This window comes from Scyliorhinus torazame, chromosome 1 (genome assembly GCF_047496885.1).
Source record: "Scyliorhinus torazame isolate Kashiwa2021f chromosome 1, sScyTor2.1, whole genome shotgun sequence".
In the NCBI taxonomy this organism is placed as follows: domain Eukaryota; kingdom Metazoa; phylum Chordata; class Chondrichthyes; order Carcharhiniformes; family Scyliorhinidae; genus Scyliorhinus; species Scyliorhinus torazame.
Genome location: NC_092707.1, coordinates 258,991,106 through 259,012,063, shown reverse-complemented (window position 1 = coordinate 259,012,063; position 20,958 = coordinate 258,991,106). Strand labels below are relative to the sequence as shown.

At 49.0% G+C, this 20,958-nt stretch overlaps 1 protein-coding gene across 13 annotated transcripts in view; it reads left to right on the top strand.

Moving 5' to 3' along the window:
• syne1b (spectrin repeat containing, nuclear envelope 1b) overlaps window positions 1-20,958 on the top strand; it is a 669,902-nt gene that overhangs the window by 568,471 nt on the left and 80,473 nt on the right. For all 13 annotated transcript variants that reach the window (XM_072505314.1, XM_072505250.1, XM_072505295.1 and 10 more), the window contains one exon: window positions 17,281-17,443. In XM_072505314.1, the coding sequence (XP_072361415.1) occupies window positions 17,281-17,443 (163 nt within the window). The remainder of the gene's footprint in view (window positions 1-17,280; window positions 17,444-20,958) is intronic.

Genomic DNA, 20,958 nt, shown 5'->3' with positions numbered 1-20,958 from the left:
GAGAGAATGGTGGCAAGACCCACACATTTTACAGAACCATAGAATAGAACCACAGAATCCCGACAGTGCAGAAAGAAGCCATTCGGCCCATCGAGTCTACACCGACTCTTTGAAAGTGCACCCTACCTAGGCCCACTCCCCCGCCCTCTCCCCATAACCCCACCTAACCTGCACATCTTTGGACACTTAAGGGGCAATTTAGCATGGGCAATCCAACTAATCGGCACATCTTTGGACTTGGGGAGGAAGCAGGAGCGTCCTGAGGAAACCCACGCAGACACGGGGAGAACATGCAGACTCCGCACAGACAGTGACCCAAGGCCAGAATTGAACCCGGGTCCCTAGGGCAGTGCTGAGACAGCAGTGCTAACCAATGTGCCATCGTGCCACCCACGGTTTTATGGTGGGTCCAGCTGTACATTGGCTCTCGTGTGGAGTTCCAGATGTCCGCTATCTGACCAGCGAGTGCTCTTAGCCTGCTTGTGGGTCATCTAACAATCGAGCAATCACCATCTTCCTTGAGGAGCAGGTCGGTAGGTAATTGTGGGTGAAACGGTGGACATGGAGCCAGTCGTATGTGACAGGCTCACTAATCTGACAAAGAGTCAACCATAATCGAAACGTTAGCTTCCATCCTATCCTCACAAATGCTGTCAGACCTGCTGAGATTGTTCAGTTTCACATTCCAGCATCCGCAGTAATTTGCTTTGATCATTAATGCGATCCCTTGACCAGGCCAGCCTGCAGCCTGAATGAGAGGCCTGTTTGGGTCACTGATACTGTGAAGTTGAGACGGTCTCTGGGGGGACCCCTCGAATCCAAGATATAGAACTGTACAGCACAGAAGGAGGTCCATGTGCGGCCCATCTGTATACTGATCGGCTGCCGATTCTTTCAAAGGGCACTCCAGTTAGGCCCCCCACCCCCGTTCTTCCCCGCGCTGTGAGGTATACTCTCTCTGTCAGACAAGTGAGCTCTGTTTCACTGGGTTTAAACAATGGTTCAGTGGTGTGGATGTCCTCGGGGGGGGGGGGGGGGATTGCAACGGGCCTTGCATACAGTTAGCCAAGCAGGGAAGAACGCCTTAAATAAAGATCAGGCTGCAAAGCAAAATCTAGAGCTGAATTTCACAGCTGCAGGGCAATTTTCTTACCCCATTGTCCCAGTTCTTGGCCCCACACACACACACACACACACTCATAGTTGCACACTTCTGTGAGTCTCTGGCTAAGGTTGTAGTGCCAGAATAAAATGCCGGTTGAAAACAATTGATTGTGAATGCACAGTGAACAATGTGGGAGAGGCTCTCCTTTATCGCAATTCTGTGTTCGGAGGGAAATGCTTTAGTGGGGTAGGGGAGAGAGAGAGAGAGAGACGGACAGACAGCTGCTGCTTGCTTACAGCTTGTGATTTTCCTTGCTGGCTTCCACACATCCCAGTGGAGAGACGTCATCGTTTAGGAATAGTTTCAGAGCAGTTTGCCTGCATGAGCTGCAGCAAGGCAGCAGATAAGTCTCTGCATCGAAGCCAGCTCTGGCCTCTTCATCCCAGGGTGTCGGGTGCTGGAGAACTGGGTCCGCTGTGCTAAGATTGGGTGCCCGCCTCCCTGCCCCCCACCCCCGGCTTGGAAGGAGCTGCGCCTGGCCATCCCTGGCCTGATGCCCCAGGAATGTGAGCCGCAGCAACACATGCCGATTAGCGTAAGTTTTTATTTAGAAAGCCAAACACTTGTCGCTCCATTGTGGCAGTTGTCAGGGTCAGCTCTAATAACATCTGCTGAGAGTGACGATTGGCACATGATGATTTTGCTGGGCTGTTGTCTGAGGGTCTGTGTGCGCTGTACGAGAGTTCTTCAGGGAGTTTAGTGAGACGTGGTCTCCTATCTCCTTGTCGCTGCAGTCGCCCTGGTAGAAGCAATGGCTGAGTGCTACGATACAGACCCCGAGCTCCCCGAGTGTCACTGTGATGTTAACAGGCAGGTCTTTACTTCTCCTCTTTCGCTGTTGCATGCTTGGGTTAGCGACCCCATCGCGCCGTTGGCTCCCCCCACCACAGATGTTTGCCCGCCTTGATTACTCTAGCTTTGCAGCCTCCAGATCTTGCTAACTTGTCGTTGTTCCTTCACCTTTGCTTGAATTTTTTTTTAAAAATCTGATTGTGCATCCTGCCTCCTTCCTGTGCAACGCCAAGTGCCACACTTCTTCACTCTGAGAGAAACGGCCAGCTTCACAATAAATCTGAGCGAGAAAGGTTAACAGTCTGTCAGCTGTCTGCACGCTGAATTACTGTCACTTAATTTACAGAGGAATCTCTCTGCGAGGTGCAGGGAGATGGAATGTGTGCTGAACTCCTGTTGCGATCTCTGATCACAGAACAAAGCAGCAATGCTGTCTGCTCAGAATATCCCTCCATCTCCTCTTTACTGATACCATCTGAATGGGAAGTTTATAGCTCACTGTAATTAGCCAGGCGAGCATTTAAAATTGGGATTAACAACTTGACCTTTCTCTTCCTTATGGAATAAAACTTCTTTGATTGAAACAAGGGCCCAGATTTCTGTTTTGGACTTTGTGGAACGTGCCTTTAGTTAGACTGTAACTCGTGCCCCCCAGCTGAGAAATGCCTTACTCAGGAACTTGTTGGCAGTCTGAACTGCTGAAGATGGCAACAGGGCACCTGGGTCCTTCGTGAGTGACAGGGCAAAGCATCTATTTCGACAGGTGGGGGGACACACGGTGGTTAGCCACAGGGACCCAGGTTCAATTCCGGCCTTGGGTGAACTGTGTGGAGTTTGCACGTTCTCCCAGTGCCTGCATGGGTTTCCTCCCACAGGCCAAAGATGTGCAGGATAGGTGGATTAGCCATTCTAAATTGCCCCTTAGTGTCCAGGGCTGTGCAGATCAGGTAGGGTTATGGGGATAGGTTGGGTAAGTTGGCCTGGGTAGGGTGCTCTTTCGGAGGGTCGGTGCAGACTCGATGGGCCGAATGGCCTCCTTCTGTACGGTAGCGATTTTATGACAACCAATGAGAATTGTGGATTGAGAAATAAACAGAGGAAGGACTGAGAAAGAGGGGGAATTAAAATGGGCGAATGTATTGTCAATTCATGTACAGCAAAAGCAATAAAGAGAGGGAAGGGGAGATTAGATTAAGAGAGGTAGGAAAGGAAAGCAAGAAAATATTTAAAAATTTGCTATTTACAAAATCTCCAACAACCATTCACAACCAGAAGGAACAAGTCTCCACCCTTTTAATTGTTCGCTTTCTGGGAAAAAGTTGATTGTCAGTTATTAAATATTATCATCTCGTTTGGTGGGTACTTGCACTATTAATTATTAGACTTAACTTTCTGTGATAAATTTCATGAGCAATTAATGTGCAAATGCGGCAATTTCATGAAATGCATGGGAAGGTGTTGCTCTTATTAGCCTTAGTTTTATTAGCTCTAATTCTGTCACCTTTGTTCACGAGTCGCCAGGTATCTTTTTGATACCGCCACATGGTTCAAGCTCAAGTAATGATTAATAATGCAGCACACCGCTTAGTAAAAGTTAAATCAATGATCATTTATTATATACAGCAATGAATACTTATACAATAATCCTACTTCTAGACTACTACCTACCACTAAAGGCCAATACTTAACTTTGGAAATGGCCCACCAGGTCAGGGAAACGAATGGTCTATCAAATTGGTTCTGGCCTGCGGGATTCAAAAGGCTGGTATGAGTCGATAGTCAGGAGCGCCTATCGGGTAGCGATTGCTGGAGTAACACCTACAGTTGTCTTTGCCGAAGGGTCTCGAAGGTTACGAGCAGGAGAAGAAGGGTCGATCTGAACTTGGCCCCTATTTTTATAGTCCCTAGGGGCTTCCCGCCTCTCGGGGCGGACCTCGTACCTGGTTCCAAGTGATTGGACTTGGTCCCAATCACTTGGTTCGATATGCTCCAATAATGGGGCGATTCCTTGATCGGGGGATGGTCATCTACCTTCCTTTGTCACAGCCACTGCTGGCGCCGAAAGGTCTGGATCGGCTTTATGTTGCTAATGTGTAGCAATTGTTCCCGGGGATGGCTGCTTACTATGCAGATGGCTGGCTTGTTGTGATGTTAATGGCTGCAGGTATCAGTCTGGGCCGACTTCCCCAGAGCCGAATACACTGTTTTGCCTGCAGCTGTCCGTTTGAGTCCTGTTGGCTGATTTTCCCATCAGCCTCTTTCGTTCGCCATTTTAGACCGGGGTTCGACCATTCTAATCGGGAATCAGCCATTTTAGGTGGCTACAAAGGTTAATGGTGAGAGACCACTTCCACAAAACTGACGAAGGAACATCAGGCGTGCAGCCTGGCAGTGTCTCTGTCAGCCTAGCAGTGCCACCCAGGCATCACAAACGCATTTCCGCTGTCCTCCTGGGAGTCTCCTGCCGCCACCAGGTTCTGACTGAACAGTTCTGACCAGTTGCTTCAAGAGCCTGGTGTCAGGCATACCAGCGGCATGTAAAGCTGGTTTTGAGTGTTAGTGCATGTAAATTCTCTGTGGCAAATTCTATGTAAATCTATACAACAGAAGGCAAGAGCTTGAAATAGCCAAAACAACTTTAAAGCCCCTGTTGCAAGTCATGACTTACTTGAATTTGTTCATTAGTTATGCTTTTTCAAGTACTGTTGCTCTCTACCCAATCTTTTTGAAATATTACCTGTTCTGTTTAGTCATTAGAGTTAGTTGAGAAATGAGCTTAAAAATCTTTAATTCATTGCCATTCGGGTGGTAGCTTTTTGTTTGATGTAGAATAGCTTGCAGACGTTGAATTGAACTAATGAAAGCTAGATTCTATTCTGAGTACTCTCGGTTTTGCTCTCTATTGCATAGATTTCCATAGAATTTACATGCAGTAACAGTCAAAACCAGCTCTGCTCTGGACAGTTCATATGCCTGACACCAGACTCCACCTGCACAGACTGGGTAACAAACACTGGCTAAAAAAAGGAAGCACTTGCATTTATATAGCCTCTCAGGATGTACAAAGTGATTTACAGTCAATTTGGTATTTTTTGAAGTGTAAACGTTATTGTAATGAAGAAAGCTCAGTAATCTGTTTGCATACAGCAATCACATTCTCACAACAGCAAAGTAATAATGACCAGATAATCCATTTCTGTGATTTTGGTTGAGGCTAAATAGCTCAGTTGGCTGGATGGCTGAATGTGATGCAGAGTTAGGCCAACAGTGTGGGTTCAATCACCTTTTCAACCTTGCTCTTTGTCTGAGGTGTGGTGACCCTCAAGTTAAATCAACACCAGTCAAAGGGGAAAGTAGCCTATGGCAACTTTACAATATTGACCATTTCTTATTCTTCAAAATAATATATTTTACGACCATCTGAGAGAACATTGATATCTTGTTTCATCAGAAGACCAGCATCTCCAACAGTACAACAGTTTTAAATTTAGAGTGCCCAATTCATTTTTTCCAATTAAGGGGCAATTTTAGTGTGATCAATTCACCTACCCTGCACATCTTTTGGGTTGTGGGGGCGAAACCCACGCAGACACGGGGAGAATGTGCAAACTCCACATGGACAGTGACCCAGAGCCGGGATCGAACCTGGGACCTTGGCGCCGTGAGGCAACAGGGCTAACCCACTGCGCCACCGTGCTGCCCAGCCCTTGCTACTTCAATGGAATGTTATTCTGGATTTGGTGCTGAGTCCTCTGGAATGAGGCGATCCTCTCCCACTGATTCAGTGGACAGCGGTGCTACCACTAAACCAATAGAAGATAAGGCAGCACGGTGGTGCAGTGGGTAGCACTGCTGCCTCACGGCGCAGAGGTCCCAGGTTCGATCCCGGCTCTGGGTCACTGTCCGTGTGGAGTTTGCGCATTCTCCCCGTGTTTGTGTGGGTTTCGCCCCCACAACCCAAAAGATGTGCAGATAGGTGGATTGGCCACGCTAAATTGCCCCTTAAATGGAAAACAAAATTGGGTACTCTAAATTTATTTTAAAAAAAAAAAAGAAAAATAGAAAATGCCATAAATGCTCAGTAGATCAGGCTGCATGGAGCAACAATTTCAGTTTCACCCTCTAAAGCCATGGCTGACACCAGTCAGGAGTGCAATGGAATACTCTCCACTTGCTTGGATGAGTGGAGCTCCAACGACACTTAAGAAGATCAACACCGGCTTCCGGTTGCGGCTATGCGGAGCTAAGTCGCATGTTCGGCAGCTCCTGACAGAAACGGACTTTTGGGCTCTTTTTAGGGCCCCCAGCAGAATTTGTTCGACGGTTCCCAGTGTGGGAAGGCGACAGTAACATTTCCCCGGCACTGTATGGATTGGACTAGGAGTGGAGCGGTGACAAAAGTAGTTTTGGAGCAGCGAAAAGTGCGAGGGAGGAAAATCAAGATGGCGGCGGGTAGAGATCAGGCAGCGTGGGTGCAGTGATCACAAGAGCAGCAGGAGTTTCTCAAGCGCTGCTTCACGGAATTGAAGGCAGAGCTGTTGGAGCCAATGAAGGCTTCGATAGACAAGCTGCTCGAGACCCAGAAGGCCCAAGGGGCGGCGATCCGGGAGGTGCGGCAAAAGGCTTCGGAGAACGAGAACGAGATCTTAGGCCTGGCGGTGAAGGTAGAGGCGCACGAGGCGATGCATAAGAAATGGCAGGATAAGTTCGAGGACATGGGAGAACCAGACGAGGAGGAAGAACCTGCGGATTCTGGGTCTCCCGGAGGGAGTGGAGGGGTCGGATGTTGGAACATACGTGGTCACGATGCTGAACACGTTGATAGGCGCAGGGGCCTTCCCCGGGCCCCTGGAGCTGGAGGGGGCCCACCGAGTCCTGGCGAGGTGGCCCAAGCCCAACGGGCCGCCGCGGGCGGTGCTGGTGCGGTTCCACCGCTTCGTGGACAGGGAGTGTGTCCTAAGGTGGGCAAAGAAGGAGCGGAGCAGCCGGTGGGAGAATGCAGAGGTCTGGATATACCAGGACTGGAGCGCGGAGGTGGCCAAGAAGAGGGCCGGGTACAATTGGGCTAAGGCGGCTCTGCATCGGATGGGGGTGAAATTTGGAATGTTGCAGCCGGCGCGACTGTGGGTCACTTTCAAGGACCGCCACCAGTACTTTGAGACGCCGGAGGAGGCGTGGACCTTTATCCAGGCCGAAAAGTTGGATTCGGATTGAGGGTCGGTTGCGAGGGGATGTCGAGAGGGGATTGATGTGATTGTTGTGTTTTGGGGGCATGTACTTTGGGGGCATCCAGTTTGGTACTGTTTTTGTTTTTTGGGTGCTGGGTGGGGTAGGATGAAATGGTTCGTAGTGGGGGGTTTGGTGAGAGTGTGGGAGTCGGTGGTTGGAAGAGGGGGCCCCATTAGGGGGGAGGGGAGAGGGGAGGCCCGAGGTGGGGGAGCTGAGATCAGGCCGCGAAAGGGAGCTGCGCCTGAGGGGGCAGGCCCGGCTTGGTTGGAAGCGCGGGTTTTTTTTTTCTTCCCCGCGCTAGGGAAGGAAGGGAGTGGGGTCGGGGGGAGGGGTGGTGCTGGAGAGGAGCGCCCGCTGATGGACAGGAAGGGGAGGGAGATTCTCACACTGGGGGGGGTCGATGGAGTGGCGGGAGTGGCCGGGATCAGCAGGAGTCGGCTGACGTACCGGAGTGCTGTGGGTGGAGCAACGCAGCTAGGGGGGGACCCAGCCAGGGAGTTGGGGGGGGGGGGGGGGGCGTGGCGTGATTGAGTTCCTGCTGCATTGGCCAAAGGGGAGCTGGAGCCTGAAGAGAGAGTCGGGACTGGGGTCTGCTGCTGGGGGGAACGGAGAGTGCGGGAGGGGCAGGCACGCGGCTGGCCTAGAAAGAGAGATGACTAATCGGCGGGGGGGTCGGGAAGCCCCCTGATCCGGCTGAAAACCTGGAACGTGAGAGGCCTGAACGGGCCGGTCAAGAGGGCCCGTGTGTTCGCGCACCTGAAGGGACTGAAGGCAGATGTGGCTATGCTCCAGGAGATAGATTTGAGGGTAGCAGACCAGGTTAGGCTGAGAAAGGGGTGGGTAGGGCAGGTTTTCCACTCTGGGTTGGACGCAAAGAATCGAGGGGTGGCGATTCTGGTGGGAAAGCGGGTGTCGTTTGAGGCGCTGAGCATCGTGGTAGATAATGGAGGTAGGTACGTGATGGTGAGCGGTAAGCTGCAGGGGTTGCGGGTGGTCTTGGTGAATGTGTATGCCCCGAAGTGGGACGATGCCGGATTTATGCGTCGCGTGTTGGGCCGGATTCCGGACCTGGAGGCAGGGAGCTTGATAATGGGGGGGGGGGGGGGGGACGACTTTAATACGGTATTGGATCCAGCATTGGACCGCTCTAGATCCAGGACGGGTAAGAGGCCGGCGGCGGCCAAGGTGTTGAGTGGGTTTCTGGACCAGATGGAAGGAGTGGACCCATGGAGGTTTGTCAGGCCGGGGGTCAGGGAATTCTCTTTCTTTTCCCACGTCCATAAAGCCTACTCCCGGATTGACTTCTTCGTTTTGAGCAGGGCGCTGATCCTGAGGGTGGAGGACACGGAGTATTCGGCTATAGCCATCTCAGACCATGCCCCGCACTGGGTGGAGCTCGAGCTAGGGGAAGAGAGGGGCCAGCGCCCGCTGTGGCGCCTGGAGTTGGGTTTGCTGGCGGATGAGGAGGTGAGCGGGCGGATCCGGGGGTGCATTGAACGATACCTAGAGGTGAACGAGAATGGGGAGGTGGGGGTGGTCTGGGAGGCGCTGAAGGCGGTGATTAGGGGAGAGCTAATCTCCACTAGGGCCCACAAGGAAAGGAAGGAGAGGAGATGAGGGAGAGGTTGATGGGGAAGATTTTAAGGGTAGACAGGAGGTATGCAGAGGTTCCCGAGGAGGGACTACTCATGGAGTGACGAAGCCTCCAGGCCGAGTTCGACCTGTTGACTACCAAGAAGGCGGAGGTGCAGTGGAGGAAGGCGCAAGGGGCGGTGTATGAATACGGGGAGAAGGCTAGCCGGATGCTGGCACACCAGCTTCGGAAGCGGGAGGCAGCGAGGGAGATTGGGGGAGTTAGGGATAAAGGGGGGAACACGGTGCGGAGTGCAGTGGGAATAAATGGGGTATTTAGAGACTTCTATGAGGGGCTGTATAGGTCTGAGCCCCCGACGGAGTGGGGGGGATGCATCGTTTTCTGGGTTGAGGTTCCCGAGGGTAGAGGAAGGGCAGGTGGTGGGGCTTGGGGCACCGGTAGGGCTGGAGGAGCTGCCTAAGGGGCTGGGGAGTATGCCGGTGGGGCAGGCACCGGGGCCAGATGGTGTTGTACTGTTGGAGATGCTGGTCTTCTGATGAAACAAGAAATCCCGGTGGAATTTTACAAGAAATATTTGGACCTATAGGGCCCACTACTAGTGAGGACTTTCAATGAGGCGAGGGGGGGGGGGGGCCTACCCCACCCCTACCCCACCCCTACCCCTGACGATGTCTAGGGCGCTGATCTTGAAGTGGGACAAGGACCCTTTACAGTGTGGGTCGTATAGGCCAATCTCACTCCTCAACGTGGACGCGAAGCTGTTCGCGAAGGTTTTGGCGACCAGAATTGAGGACTGTATTCCAGGGGTGATCCACGAGGACCAGACCTTTCTTGAAGGGAAGGCAGCTAAACACCAATGTGCGGAGGCTCCTAAATGTAATCATGATGCCTGCAGTGGAGGTGGAAGCGGAGATAGTGGTGGCTATGGATGCGGAGAAGGCCTTCGATAGGGTGGAGTGGGGGTACCTGTGGGACGTGTTGAGGAGGTTCGGGGAGGGGTTCGTTAGTTGTGTTAGGTTACTGTACGAAGCCCCGGTGGCGAGTATGGGCACAAATCGGAGGAGGTCGGAATACTTTCGGCTGTACCGGGGGACGAGGCAGGGGTGCCACCTATCCCCCCTGCTCTTTGCGTTGGCAATTGAACCTTTGGCGATGGCTTTGAGGGAGTCCGGGAACTGGAGGGGGCTGGTGCGGGGGGGGGGGGGGGGGGGGGGGGGGGGCGGGTATCACTGTATGCAGACGACCTGTTACTGTATGTGGCGGACCCGGTGAGGGGGATGCCGGAGGTGATGCGGATCCTCAGGGAGTTTGGAGACTTTTCCGGGTATAAGCTCAACATGGGGAAGAGTGAGCTATTCGTGATACACCCAGGGGGCCAGGGAAGGGGGATAGACGAGCGTCCACTGAAGAGGGCGGAAAGGGGTTTTTGGTACCTAGGGATCCAGGTGGCCGGGAGCTGGGGGGCCCTACACAAGCTCAACTTGACTAGGCTGGTGGAGCAGATGGAGGAGGAGTTTAAAAGATGGGAAATGCTGCCACTCTCCCTGGCGGGTAGGGTACAGTCGGTGAAGATGACGGTGCTCCCGAGGTTCCTTTTTGTATTCCAGTGCCTCACCATCCTGATCCCTAAGGCTTTTTTAAAGCGGGTCAGCAGGAGCATCATGGGGTTTGTATGGGCGAAAAAGACCCCGAGGGTGAGAAGGGTGTTTCTGGAATGGAGCAGGGACAGAGGAGGGCTAGCGTTGCCTAATCTGTGTGGGTACTACTGGGCTGCCAATGTGGCGATGATACGCATGTGGGTAATGGAGGGGGAGGGGGCAGCTTGGAAGAGGCTGGAGATGGCATCCTGTTTGGGCACGAGCCTGAGAGCGCTGGTGACGGCATCGCTGCCGTCCCCACCAACAAGGTACACCACGAGTCCAGTGGTGGCGGCGACCCTCAAGATTTGGGGGCAGTGGAGACGCCACAGGGGGGAGGCAGAGGCTTTGGTGTGGTCCCGGATCCGAGAGAACCATCGGTTTGTCCCGGGGAGAATGGATGGGGGGTTCCTGAGCTGGCACAGGGCAGGTATTAGAAGGATGGGGGACCTGTTTATAGATGGGACGTTTGCGAGCCTTGGGGCGTTGGAGGAAAAATTTGGGCTCCCCCTGGAAATGCCTTCAGGTACATGCAGGTAAGGGCGTTTGTAAGACGGCAGGTGAGGGAATTTCTGCTGCTGCCAGCACGTAGGATCCAGGATAGGGTGCTCTCGGGGGTATGGGTTGGCGAAGGCAAGGTCTCTGCGATCTATCAGGAGATGCAGGAGGAGGAGGAGACCTCGGTGGAGGAGCTGAAAAGTAAATGGGAGGAGGAGCTGGGGGAGGAGATAGACGAGGTAGGGTAAATTCTTCCTCCTCTTGCGCCATGCTTAGCCTGATACAATTTAAGGTTCTGCACAGGGCGCACATGACGGGGGCAAGGCTGAGTCAGTTTTTTGTAGTGGAGGACAGGTGTGGGAGGTGCTCGGGGAGCCCAGCAAATCATGGCCACATGTTTTGGGCGTGCCCAGCGCTGGATGGGTTCTGGAGGGGCGTTGCGAGGACGGTGTCTAAGGTGGTAAACACCCGGGTTAAGCCGAGTTGTGGGCTCGCACTATTTGGGGTATCGGACGAGCCGGGAGTGCAGGAGGCGAAAGAGTCCGGCATTCTGGCCTTTGCGTCCCTGGTAGCCCGGCGGAGGATTCTGCTGCAGTGGAAAGATGCGAGGCCCCCAAGTGTGGAAGCCTGGATCAGCGACATGGCAGCGTTCATTAAATTGGAGAGAGTAAAATTTGCCTTGCGAGGGTCTGTGCAAGGGTTCTTCAGGCGGTGGCAACCGTTCCTAGACTTTCTAGCGGAGCGTTAGGAGGTGGTCAGCAGCAACCCGGAGTGGGGGGGTAGTTTGTGTTTACTGCTGTGTTTATTATCATTTAATGGGGGCTTGTATATTGGGGGAATACGTGACATAGCTATAAGATGTTTATTTATGTGTTCTTTGTTTTTTCTTATTCGTTGAAAATATATAAAAAATTTGAATAAAAATATATTTTTTAAAAAGATCAACACCACCCAGGACAAAGAAGTCCACTTGATTGCTACCCCTTCCACAAACATTCAATCCCTCCACCACCGATGACACAGCAGTGTCATGATGCACCATTGTGTACCATTGACAAGATGCACTGCAGTAATTCACCAAGGTTCCTGGGGAAGCTCCTTCCAAACCCACAACCTCTACCATCTCGAAGGTCAAGAGCAGTAGATACCTAGGGCAGCACGGTGGTGCAGTGGTTAGCATTGTTGCTTCATGGCGCCAAGGACCCGGATTTGATCCCGGCCCCGGGTCACAGTCCGTGTGGAGTATACACGTTCTCCCCATGTCTGCATGGGTCTCACCCCCACAACCCAAAAAGATGTGCAGGGTAGATGAATTGGCCACACTAAATTGCCCCTTAATTGGAAAAAAAAAGAATTGGGTACTCTAAATTTATTTATTTTTAAATTTAAAAACAGAAGCAAAAGATACCTGCCACTCACCACCCTGACTTGGAAATATATCGCTGTTCCTGCACTGTTGCTGGGTCAAAATCCTGGAACTCCCCCTCTAACAGCACAGTGGGTGTACCTACACCTCAGACTGCAGCGGTTCAAGAACACAACTCACCATCACCTTCTCACAGGCATCTAGGGATGGGCAATAAATGCTGGCCTCGCCAGCGATTCCCATATCCCGTAAATGGGTTTTTAAATAAAGTTGAGGTAAATCTACTTGAGAAATTTCCAAGCATTATCATGAACGTAAACAATCTGGAGGTGGTGACAAAAAAAACACCTCTAAACTCAAATTTGAAGAGCAGCAGGTTCCAATATGGTGGAGGTTATATCTGAGACATCGAGCAGTTTACATTAATGACTGAAAATACAGGGAGATTTCACTTCCACAAGTTATCCTTTCATTCGGCAGCTTTTAACAGTTAGTGTTGTGGGAGTTCTTCAGTCTGGTGGCATTCCTCAAGAACATTGAGCTATAATTAATGCAACGTTAAAAAGTATACTGCCATCAACATTACACAACAGGCACATATTCATTCCTAAGCCACTGCTCGATTTTGGCAGCAGCTAAAGTGATGAGTCATATATGTGGCACATTTGGTGATTCTTGTGTGAATTAATGAGTAAAGTTTTAAAATGTTTCATGAGGAAATTCTTTTTACTTGAGATGGGTCTGCCCTAGGATAATAGAATTAGAATCTAGAAACTTTCCAGGTCAGAAAGGGGCCATTTGGCCCACTGCACCAGTGCTAGCTCTTTGTAGTCCTGCACTTGTACCCCTTCAACCTGGAAGTTCTTGCAGTGGAGCTCCAGCTCAGGGTGTTAATAGATCCATCCATTCCACCTGATCATTACAGCCTTTAGAGATTCTTTTTGGCTAAAAGATGTTAAACTGGTTGACCTCTTAGTGTTGCGCACTGTCAAGTAACTGACCTGCCAATTTTTTTTAAAGTTGTAATATTCTAGGATAAGTTTTGAATTTCTATTTTGCATTTAGTTTCCCAAAGGCTCTGCTTGAATGAACTGTTAGATTAACTGGATTGACTGTCAAGTGCAATCTCGCCATTTTTTGTAACAAGCATGAATCTCTCTATCATGGAGTCTTGTCCTCTGTGGGTTCCTCTCGCCCTTCATCCCTCTGGTGATTTGAACAGCATGACTTGTTTCTATGTGACAGTTCAGAAAACCATTCTGAGGGGAGGGGAAAGTGTTTTTTTCCCAGTGCCCAGGGACTGGTTCAGTCTCGATCACAAACCTTCCTGGGAAAACTGAAGTGCACGAGTTAGCCGCCGAATCTTCTCCGCACTCACTCTGACTTGTACTCTGGGCCACACGCATCATGAGCTCCGAACCGATGGGTTGTTTGACTTCCTAACTCACAGCAACTCAATTGTCGAGACCTTGGAAATTTGTATGCCATTGTACAAACTGTACATCGTGCACAGGGTTTAGCAAATCTCGGAACCTCTTTCCATGCAGCGCAATGTTTAGCTGCAGTTTAGAGCCGTGAAGTGCACTTCACTCAGCTATTTCTCTGCCTCCTTCCCCTTTTATGAAGTGAAACTACACGAGTGCTCGCAGACTGTTTGCGTACAGAGGGCGTCTCAACCCAACCTGATTTTGCCCTCAGCTGAAGTCATGCTTGTTCCAGCCTGGCGGTGGTATGGATATTTTTCTTGATCTCCTTCTGGTCATGGAGTAATGAGGCCAATTGGAGATCCTCCTACCTCACTGCATCTTTTCATTGCACCGCCGATTAATGCAGCAATTCCCAATGGCTGTATTTTGAAATGCAATATTTCCCTGTGGTGGCTTTCCTGGTGCAGTGTGGCTCCCAGTGCAGTGTGCTGCTTACAGTGTGGTTCCCAGTGCAGTGTGTTGCATGCAGTGTGGTTCCCAGTGCAGTGCAGTGTGCTGCATGCAGTGAGGTTCCCAGTGCAGTGTGCTGCATGCAGTATGGTTCCCGGTGCAGTGCAGCGTGCTGCATGCAGTATGGTTCCCAGTTCAATGTAGTGTGCTGCATGCAGTGAGGTTCCCAGTGCAGTGCAGTGTGCTGCATGCAGGGTGGTTCACAATGCAATGTGCTGCATGCAGTGCACTTCATGCAGTGCAGTTCAGAGCGCAGTGTGCTGCAGTGCAGAATGGTTCCCAATGCAGTGTGTTGTGGTGCAGTGGGGTTCCCAGTGCCGTGTGCTGCATGCAGTGCAGTTGCCATGGAAGTGTTTTGCGTGCAGCGCGGTTCCCAGCACAGGGAGCTGTGTTCCAGTTTCCAGTGTAGCGTGCTGCATGCAGTGCAATTCCCAGTGATGTGTAGCTCCCAGTGCTTTGTGTAGTGCGGTTCCCAGTGGAGTGTGCTGCATGCAGTGAAATGTGCAGTGTGTTTTCCAGTGCAGTGTGCAGCTTGGTGTGTGGTTTCCAGTGCATTGTGCTGCATGCAGTGAGATTCCCAGTGCAATGCGTTGTGTACAGTGTGGTTTCCAGTGCAGTGTGCGGTACAGATCCCAGTGTAGTGTGCTGCATGTGGTGCAGTTCTTAGTGCAGTGTGCTGCCCAATGCAATGTGGTTCCCAGTGCAGTGATTTCCACCGCAGCATTGTGTTCCCTTTTCCCAATTTGAAGAAGTATAAGATGAATTTTCTCCTTGTAGAGTCTTGATGGGACCTCTGGAATTTTCTACCTTTTTAATTAAATGGTAATATAATGTTGTTTCCTCAGAGCTTACATACTTTGAGAAATGTCACCTCTTAAAGTCCAGGAACAAGTCCAGTGTCAAGTCATTAAACCTAGGTTCATTTGAAATATAATGTGACAATCTTTCAACCAGTCAGAATAGAATCAGGTTGGCTATTGCTGTCTGTTCCAAATTCCCTGTCACCAGGAACATAGGAACAGGAGTAGGCCATTCGGTCCCACGTGCCTGGTCGATCAGGGCCAGACTCCATTTACCTGCTTTGGTTTAATTTTCCTTTAATTCTCCAACAAAACTCTATCAATCCCAATTTTTTTAAATTTCTAATTCAGAAACCTCATCATTTCTAGCCTATAAGAAAGTTATAGCTTCCTGCTATTCCTTGTGTGAAAATGTGTTTACTGATTTCATTCATAAGACCATAAGACATAGGAGCATAAGTAGTCCATTCAACCCATCGTGTGTGCTCCGCCATTCAATGAGATCATGGCTCATCTGATATATATAAAAACATACATAGAAAATAGAAGCAGGATGATGCCATTCGGCCCTTCGAGCCTTTTCCGCCATTCATTATGATCATAGCTGACCATCAAGTTCAATACCCTGATCCCGCCTTCCCCCATATCCCTTGATCACTTTAGCCCCAATAGCTATATCTAATTCCTTCTTGAAATTACACAACATTCTGGCCTCATCTACTTTCTGTGGTAGTGAATTCCACAGATTCACCACTCTCTGGGTGAAGAAATTTCTCCTCACCTCTGTCCTAAAAGGTTCACCCCTTATCCTCAAACTATGACTCCTCAACTCCACAAATCTTCAACTCCACTTTCCCACCTTATCCCCATAACCTTTGATTCCCTGACTGATCAAAAATCTGTCGCTCTCAGCCTTGAATTTACTTAACGACCCAGACTCTACAGCCTTCTGTGGTAAAGAATTCCACAGATTCACTACCCTCCGAGAGCGAAATTCCTCTTTATCTCTGATTTAAATGGATGGCCCCTTACTCTGAGATGATGCCCTCTGGCCCTAGACTCTCCCACAAGAGGAAACATCCTCTCAACATTTACCCTGTTCAAACCCCCTGAGAACAATATGAACGTGATTTAACACCCCAAAAACAAGTCCCATTTTGGGTGCGTATAGCGGTGTGTTTCTTGGTGCCATTATAATGATTCCATTATAAAACGGGCCACTTTTTTTCTTACCCCAACCGGGAATGCCCCACCGAGGCTGCACTTGCCTCACTTCCTTTTAAATGCCACTCCGATCTCTCGAACTTCCTTGGGCTCCCCACCACCCCGCCGCGGCCTCTGGACTTCACCAATGCCCCAAACTACCTCTTAGGGAGTCCTGGACCCCACTCACCCCACCTCTTGAGGGCAGGGCACCCCCTGGCCATTCCCTAGCACAAGCAACCTGGCACTCGGACACCTTGGAACTGCCAGCCTAGAACCCTGGCAATGTTAGGGTGGCAGGATTTCCAGGGTACCACCTGCCCAGAGCCCGACCACCCAGGGGTCTCCGATGGCCTGGGAGGGCACCCCCTAGGTGCTGTTACGTTTGGTCCATGTTTGTGTGAACCAGTGCGAAACAGCGCTATGGTGGGGCCTCCCAGGTGCGGGCGTTTGTTCCCAGACCTCGGAAGAATCGGCTGCCGATATATTTAAATGAGCCGAATGGCTCACTTAAATATGTAAATCTGAATGCCACCCATCGAGGGTGAGATCCAGATCGCGACATCTCATGTGATCCCGTTAGATCTCGCAAGGCGTTTTGAGGGTCGCAAACCCTGGGAGAGGCCTCTTGCGAGATTTAAAGGCCGTTCGATTGCGCCCTTTTTGTCTCAATAAGGTCGTCTGCAATCCTTCTAAACTCCAATAAATACAGGCCCAACCTACTCAACCTCTCCCCATAAGAAAATCCCTCCAACCCCGGGATCAACCGAGTGAATCTTCTCTGCCTCCTGAACTGTCCAGCTCATATTTTAAGATTGTATCCCCTTGTCCTGGACTTCTCACCCTCAGTCTCTCTCTATCTAACCCACTGAATCCTAAAGCCCATGTTTAGATTCCCCCCACCCCCAGCTTAATGTCTAAACACAAGAGAATGTAATTAAAGTGTCATCATGAAACCGTTCACCCTTTTACAAGGAAAAATACATCCTTCCTGAGACCCAGTGCAAAGACTGGAGTTTGATTTTCACTGAATATTTTCCGCCTTCTCTTCCATTTCAGAGTAAAGAAGCTGAAGGAGACATTGGTTGCCGTACAGCAGCTGGACAAGAATATGAGCAGCCTGCGATCGTGGCTTGCCCAGATTGAAACCGAATTATCAAGACCGATTGTCTATGATTCCTGTGATTCCACTGAAATTCAACAGAAACTGGTGGAGCAACAGGTACACAAACATTCATTGATTGCTGCTCTGGGGAATACTTCCTCTTCAATTCATTCATGGAATGTGGGTGTTGTTGCCAATCCCTAATTGCCCTTGAATAGAACGGCTTGCTGGGCCATTTCAGAAGGCCAGTTAAGAGTCAACCACATTGCTGCAGCTCTGGAGCCACATGTAGGCCAGACCAGGTAAGGACGGCAGATTTCCTTCCCTAAAGGACATTAGTGAACGAGCTGGGTTTTTACGACTATCAACAATGGTTTCATGGTCATAATTAGACTTTCCGTTCCAGATTTTTACGGAATTCAAATTTCACTCTCTGCTGAGGGCGAACCCAGGTCCCCAAAGCAATACTCTGGGTTTCTGGATTACTAGTCTAGTGACAATGCCACTATCGTTGTCACCCCCCAACTATCCCCAGAACTTGTGCCTCAGTGGTAACATTCCCACCTCCAAGTTAGAAGGTTGGTTATTTCAAGTGCCACCATAGAGACGTGAGCACAGTGCTGTACTGAGGGAGTGCTGCACTGACAGAGGCTGTCTTTCAGATGAGCTGTTAAACCATGATCCCATCTGCTTCCTCAGGTGGGCGTATAGGTTCCCGTGCCACTATTCAACAAAGAGCAGGGGAGTTCACCCTGATGTCCTGGGAAATATTTATATCTCTGACAGATGATCAGGGCATTATCAGATCGCTGTTGGTATGAGTTTGTTGTGCACAGTTTGCCTGCTGCATTCTCATCATTACAACAGTGAATACACTTCAACTACTTAATTGGCTGTAAAGTGCTTTGGGATGTCCTGAGCTATTCTTTCTCTTTGTCTTTCACACGTGTGTGATGAATGTCGGAATTTCAGATATATATTATATTATAGATATTTGCTGCAGTAAGGGTTAAAAGCCTGGTTTAGTGTGCAGTATTGTTTTAAAAAAACCCTGGTTTGAAAGGTTTTGGGAGCCAGGGGCGCAATCAAGGCATTGTGAAAAAGTTTGGGCTAATGCAATTTTGTTTGTAATAAGGGGGTTCCCTGTGGAGTTAATTAGATTTCAGCTTGGTAAGATGATGTCATTAATGGGAGGAGCTAAGGTATCAGGCATTTTGCCCAAAAGCAGTTTTAGTTGAATTTTAGATTGAGATGTGAGCAGAGGTCAAGCATCTGCTCTTATTGCAGTTTAGTTAAAGATACGTCTGTAGACAGGTTAGCAATTCCTTTCCAAGCTGTTCAGAATTGTGTGATTGGAAGATGGATTGAAGCAAGCTGGGAAGTAGCTTCTGAAGAAATACAGCCAGAGTTTCTGCGTGGTTCTGACAGGAATCAGGTCTTTTCTTCAAAGCAGTGCCGAAAGATCTCTCTTTTCAAAGTAGAGCATCCAGACATCTCTGTACAACAGGTATTTGTTATGGGCCAGGGTTTAGAGAACCCCAAAACATCTTAGCAACCATTCATTCAAATACAACCCCCAAAGAATACAACATTAAGTAATCCTTAATAACATCCCAAACAACATCCAGAAGACAAAAGAAACACCATTTAACAGAAGCACATCAGGTTTACATTCACAACTGAAAGCATTTATAATTCTGAATTCACCAAATGATCAAGAGATAGTCTTTTCATGGCAGAGAGATCAACAGTACACCTGCTTTGTCTGGCTTCAGCTCCAACACTGAAAACGAAACCAAAAAAACACAGACACACCCAAACCTTTCTCAAAGTGAAACAAAAAGCAGAGCCAGAGCTCAGCTCCACCCACACTCTGACATCACTGCAGTAACATGAGCAGCCAAACATTTCTTAAAGCGACATTCTCATGACATCTCCCCCCAAGAAAAACAAAACAAAACATCAACTTCAAGATGGTTTAATTTTTCACCTTTTCACTATCCTTTAAGAAATGCACAGCGTAAATGTACCTTTTCGTTTAAATAAAACAACACACGCAAACAGGTACAATAATATAGTCCATTTCTTTTCTTCTTCCTCCAACTGGAATCCTTCTCGATTGACAGTCTGTTTGAACAAGAAGGTCTCTGCACGATCCATCCATTTCTCTACGCCTCGGCATGTCTCTTTAAAGTCAGATACTTTCGTTCAATCTGATCACAGAGTCCCTTGTAATTCTACCACACAAGAACATTGGTTATCACAGCTTTCAGGCAGTCAAATGCCTCTTGAAACTCCGCTGTCCATTGAAATTTTCAATGTTTCTTCAGCAAGTCCACCAGTGGAGCAATCACGCTACAAAACCTTTGCACAAATGTTCGATCAAATCCACTCATGCCAAGAAATCACATTATTTCCCTTGGTTTTGAGGGTATTGAAAACTCCTCAATAACTGTTGGTTTCACATCCCGTGTGACCATTCGACCCTGTCCAATTGTATGGCCAAGGAAAGCGACTTGGGCTTTTCCAAATTCACTTTTGGCTAGGTTTATCACCAAACCCGCCTCCTGAAGTCGATCGAATAACTCCATCAGATGTTTTAAATGTTCTTTCCATGTCTGGCTGAAAATTACCAGATCGTCGATGTATACCGCATAATTGGGTAATCCTGAAACAACTTTGTTAGTTAACCGTTGAAATGTGGCTGGGGCGTTTTTCATGCCAAATGGCATAATTTTGAATTGGTATATACTATCTGGAGTCACAAAAGTTGAAATCTCCTTTGCCCTTTCGGATAAAGGTACCTGCCAGTAACCTTTAAGTAAATCCAGTTTGGATATAAAAGCTGATTGTCCCACTTTCTCAATGCAATCCTCCAAACGTGGGATAGGATAAGAGTCCGTTCTTGTAACTGCATTAACCTTTCTATAGACCACATACAACCATTGGGTACCGTCTGATTTAGGTACCATCACTATGGGTGAGCTCCATTGGCTGCAACCCACCTCAATTATGCCATTTTTAAGCATACTCTCAATCTGTTTGTTAACCTGTACCAATTTTAAACGGTTAAGTCTATATGGATGTTGTTTGATTGGAACAGCATTTCCCACATCTACATCATGTATAGCCATTTTAGTACTTCCCAATTTATCTCCACAAACTTGCCCATGTGATATCAATAACTCTTTCAGGTCAGTCCGTTTTTCCTCTGGAAGGTAACTCAACAATTTATCCCAATTTTTAAGAACATCCTCGTTTTCCAATTTAATTTGAGCTATGTCAAATTCACAGTCATCTGGATTTGGTTCGTCACTTTGAGTTAGAATCATTAAAACCTCCTCCTTTTTTTCTCCTTCCCTTTCAAAGTACCTTTTAAGCATATTCACATGACACACTCGGTGAGTCTTCCTTCTATCTTGCGTTTTTACCACATAATTCACCTCACTTAATTTCCTTTCAATCTGATATGGTTCACAAAACCTAGCTTTTAAAGGCTCACCTACCACTGGTAATAACACTAAAACTTTATCTCCAAAGGCAAAACTACGAACTTTGGGTTTCTTGTCCGCTACCCGTTTCATCACATTTTGTGCAACTTTTAAATGTTGTCTAGCCAATTCACCCGCCCT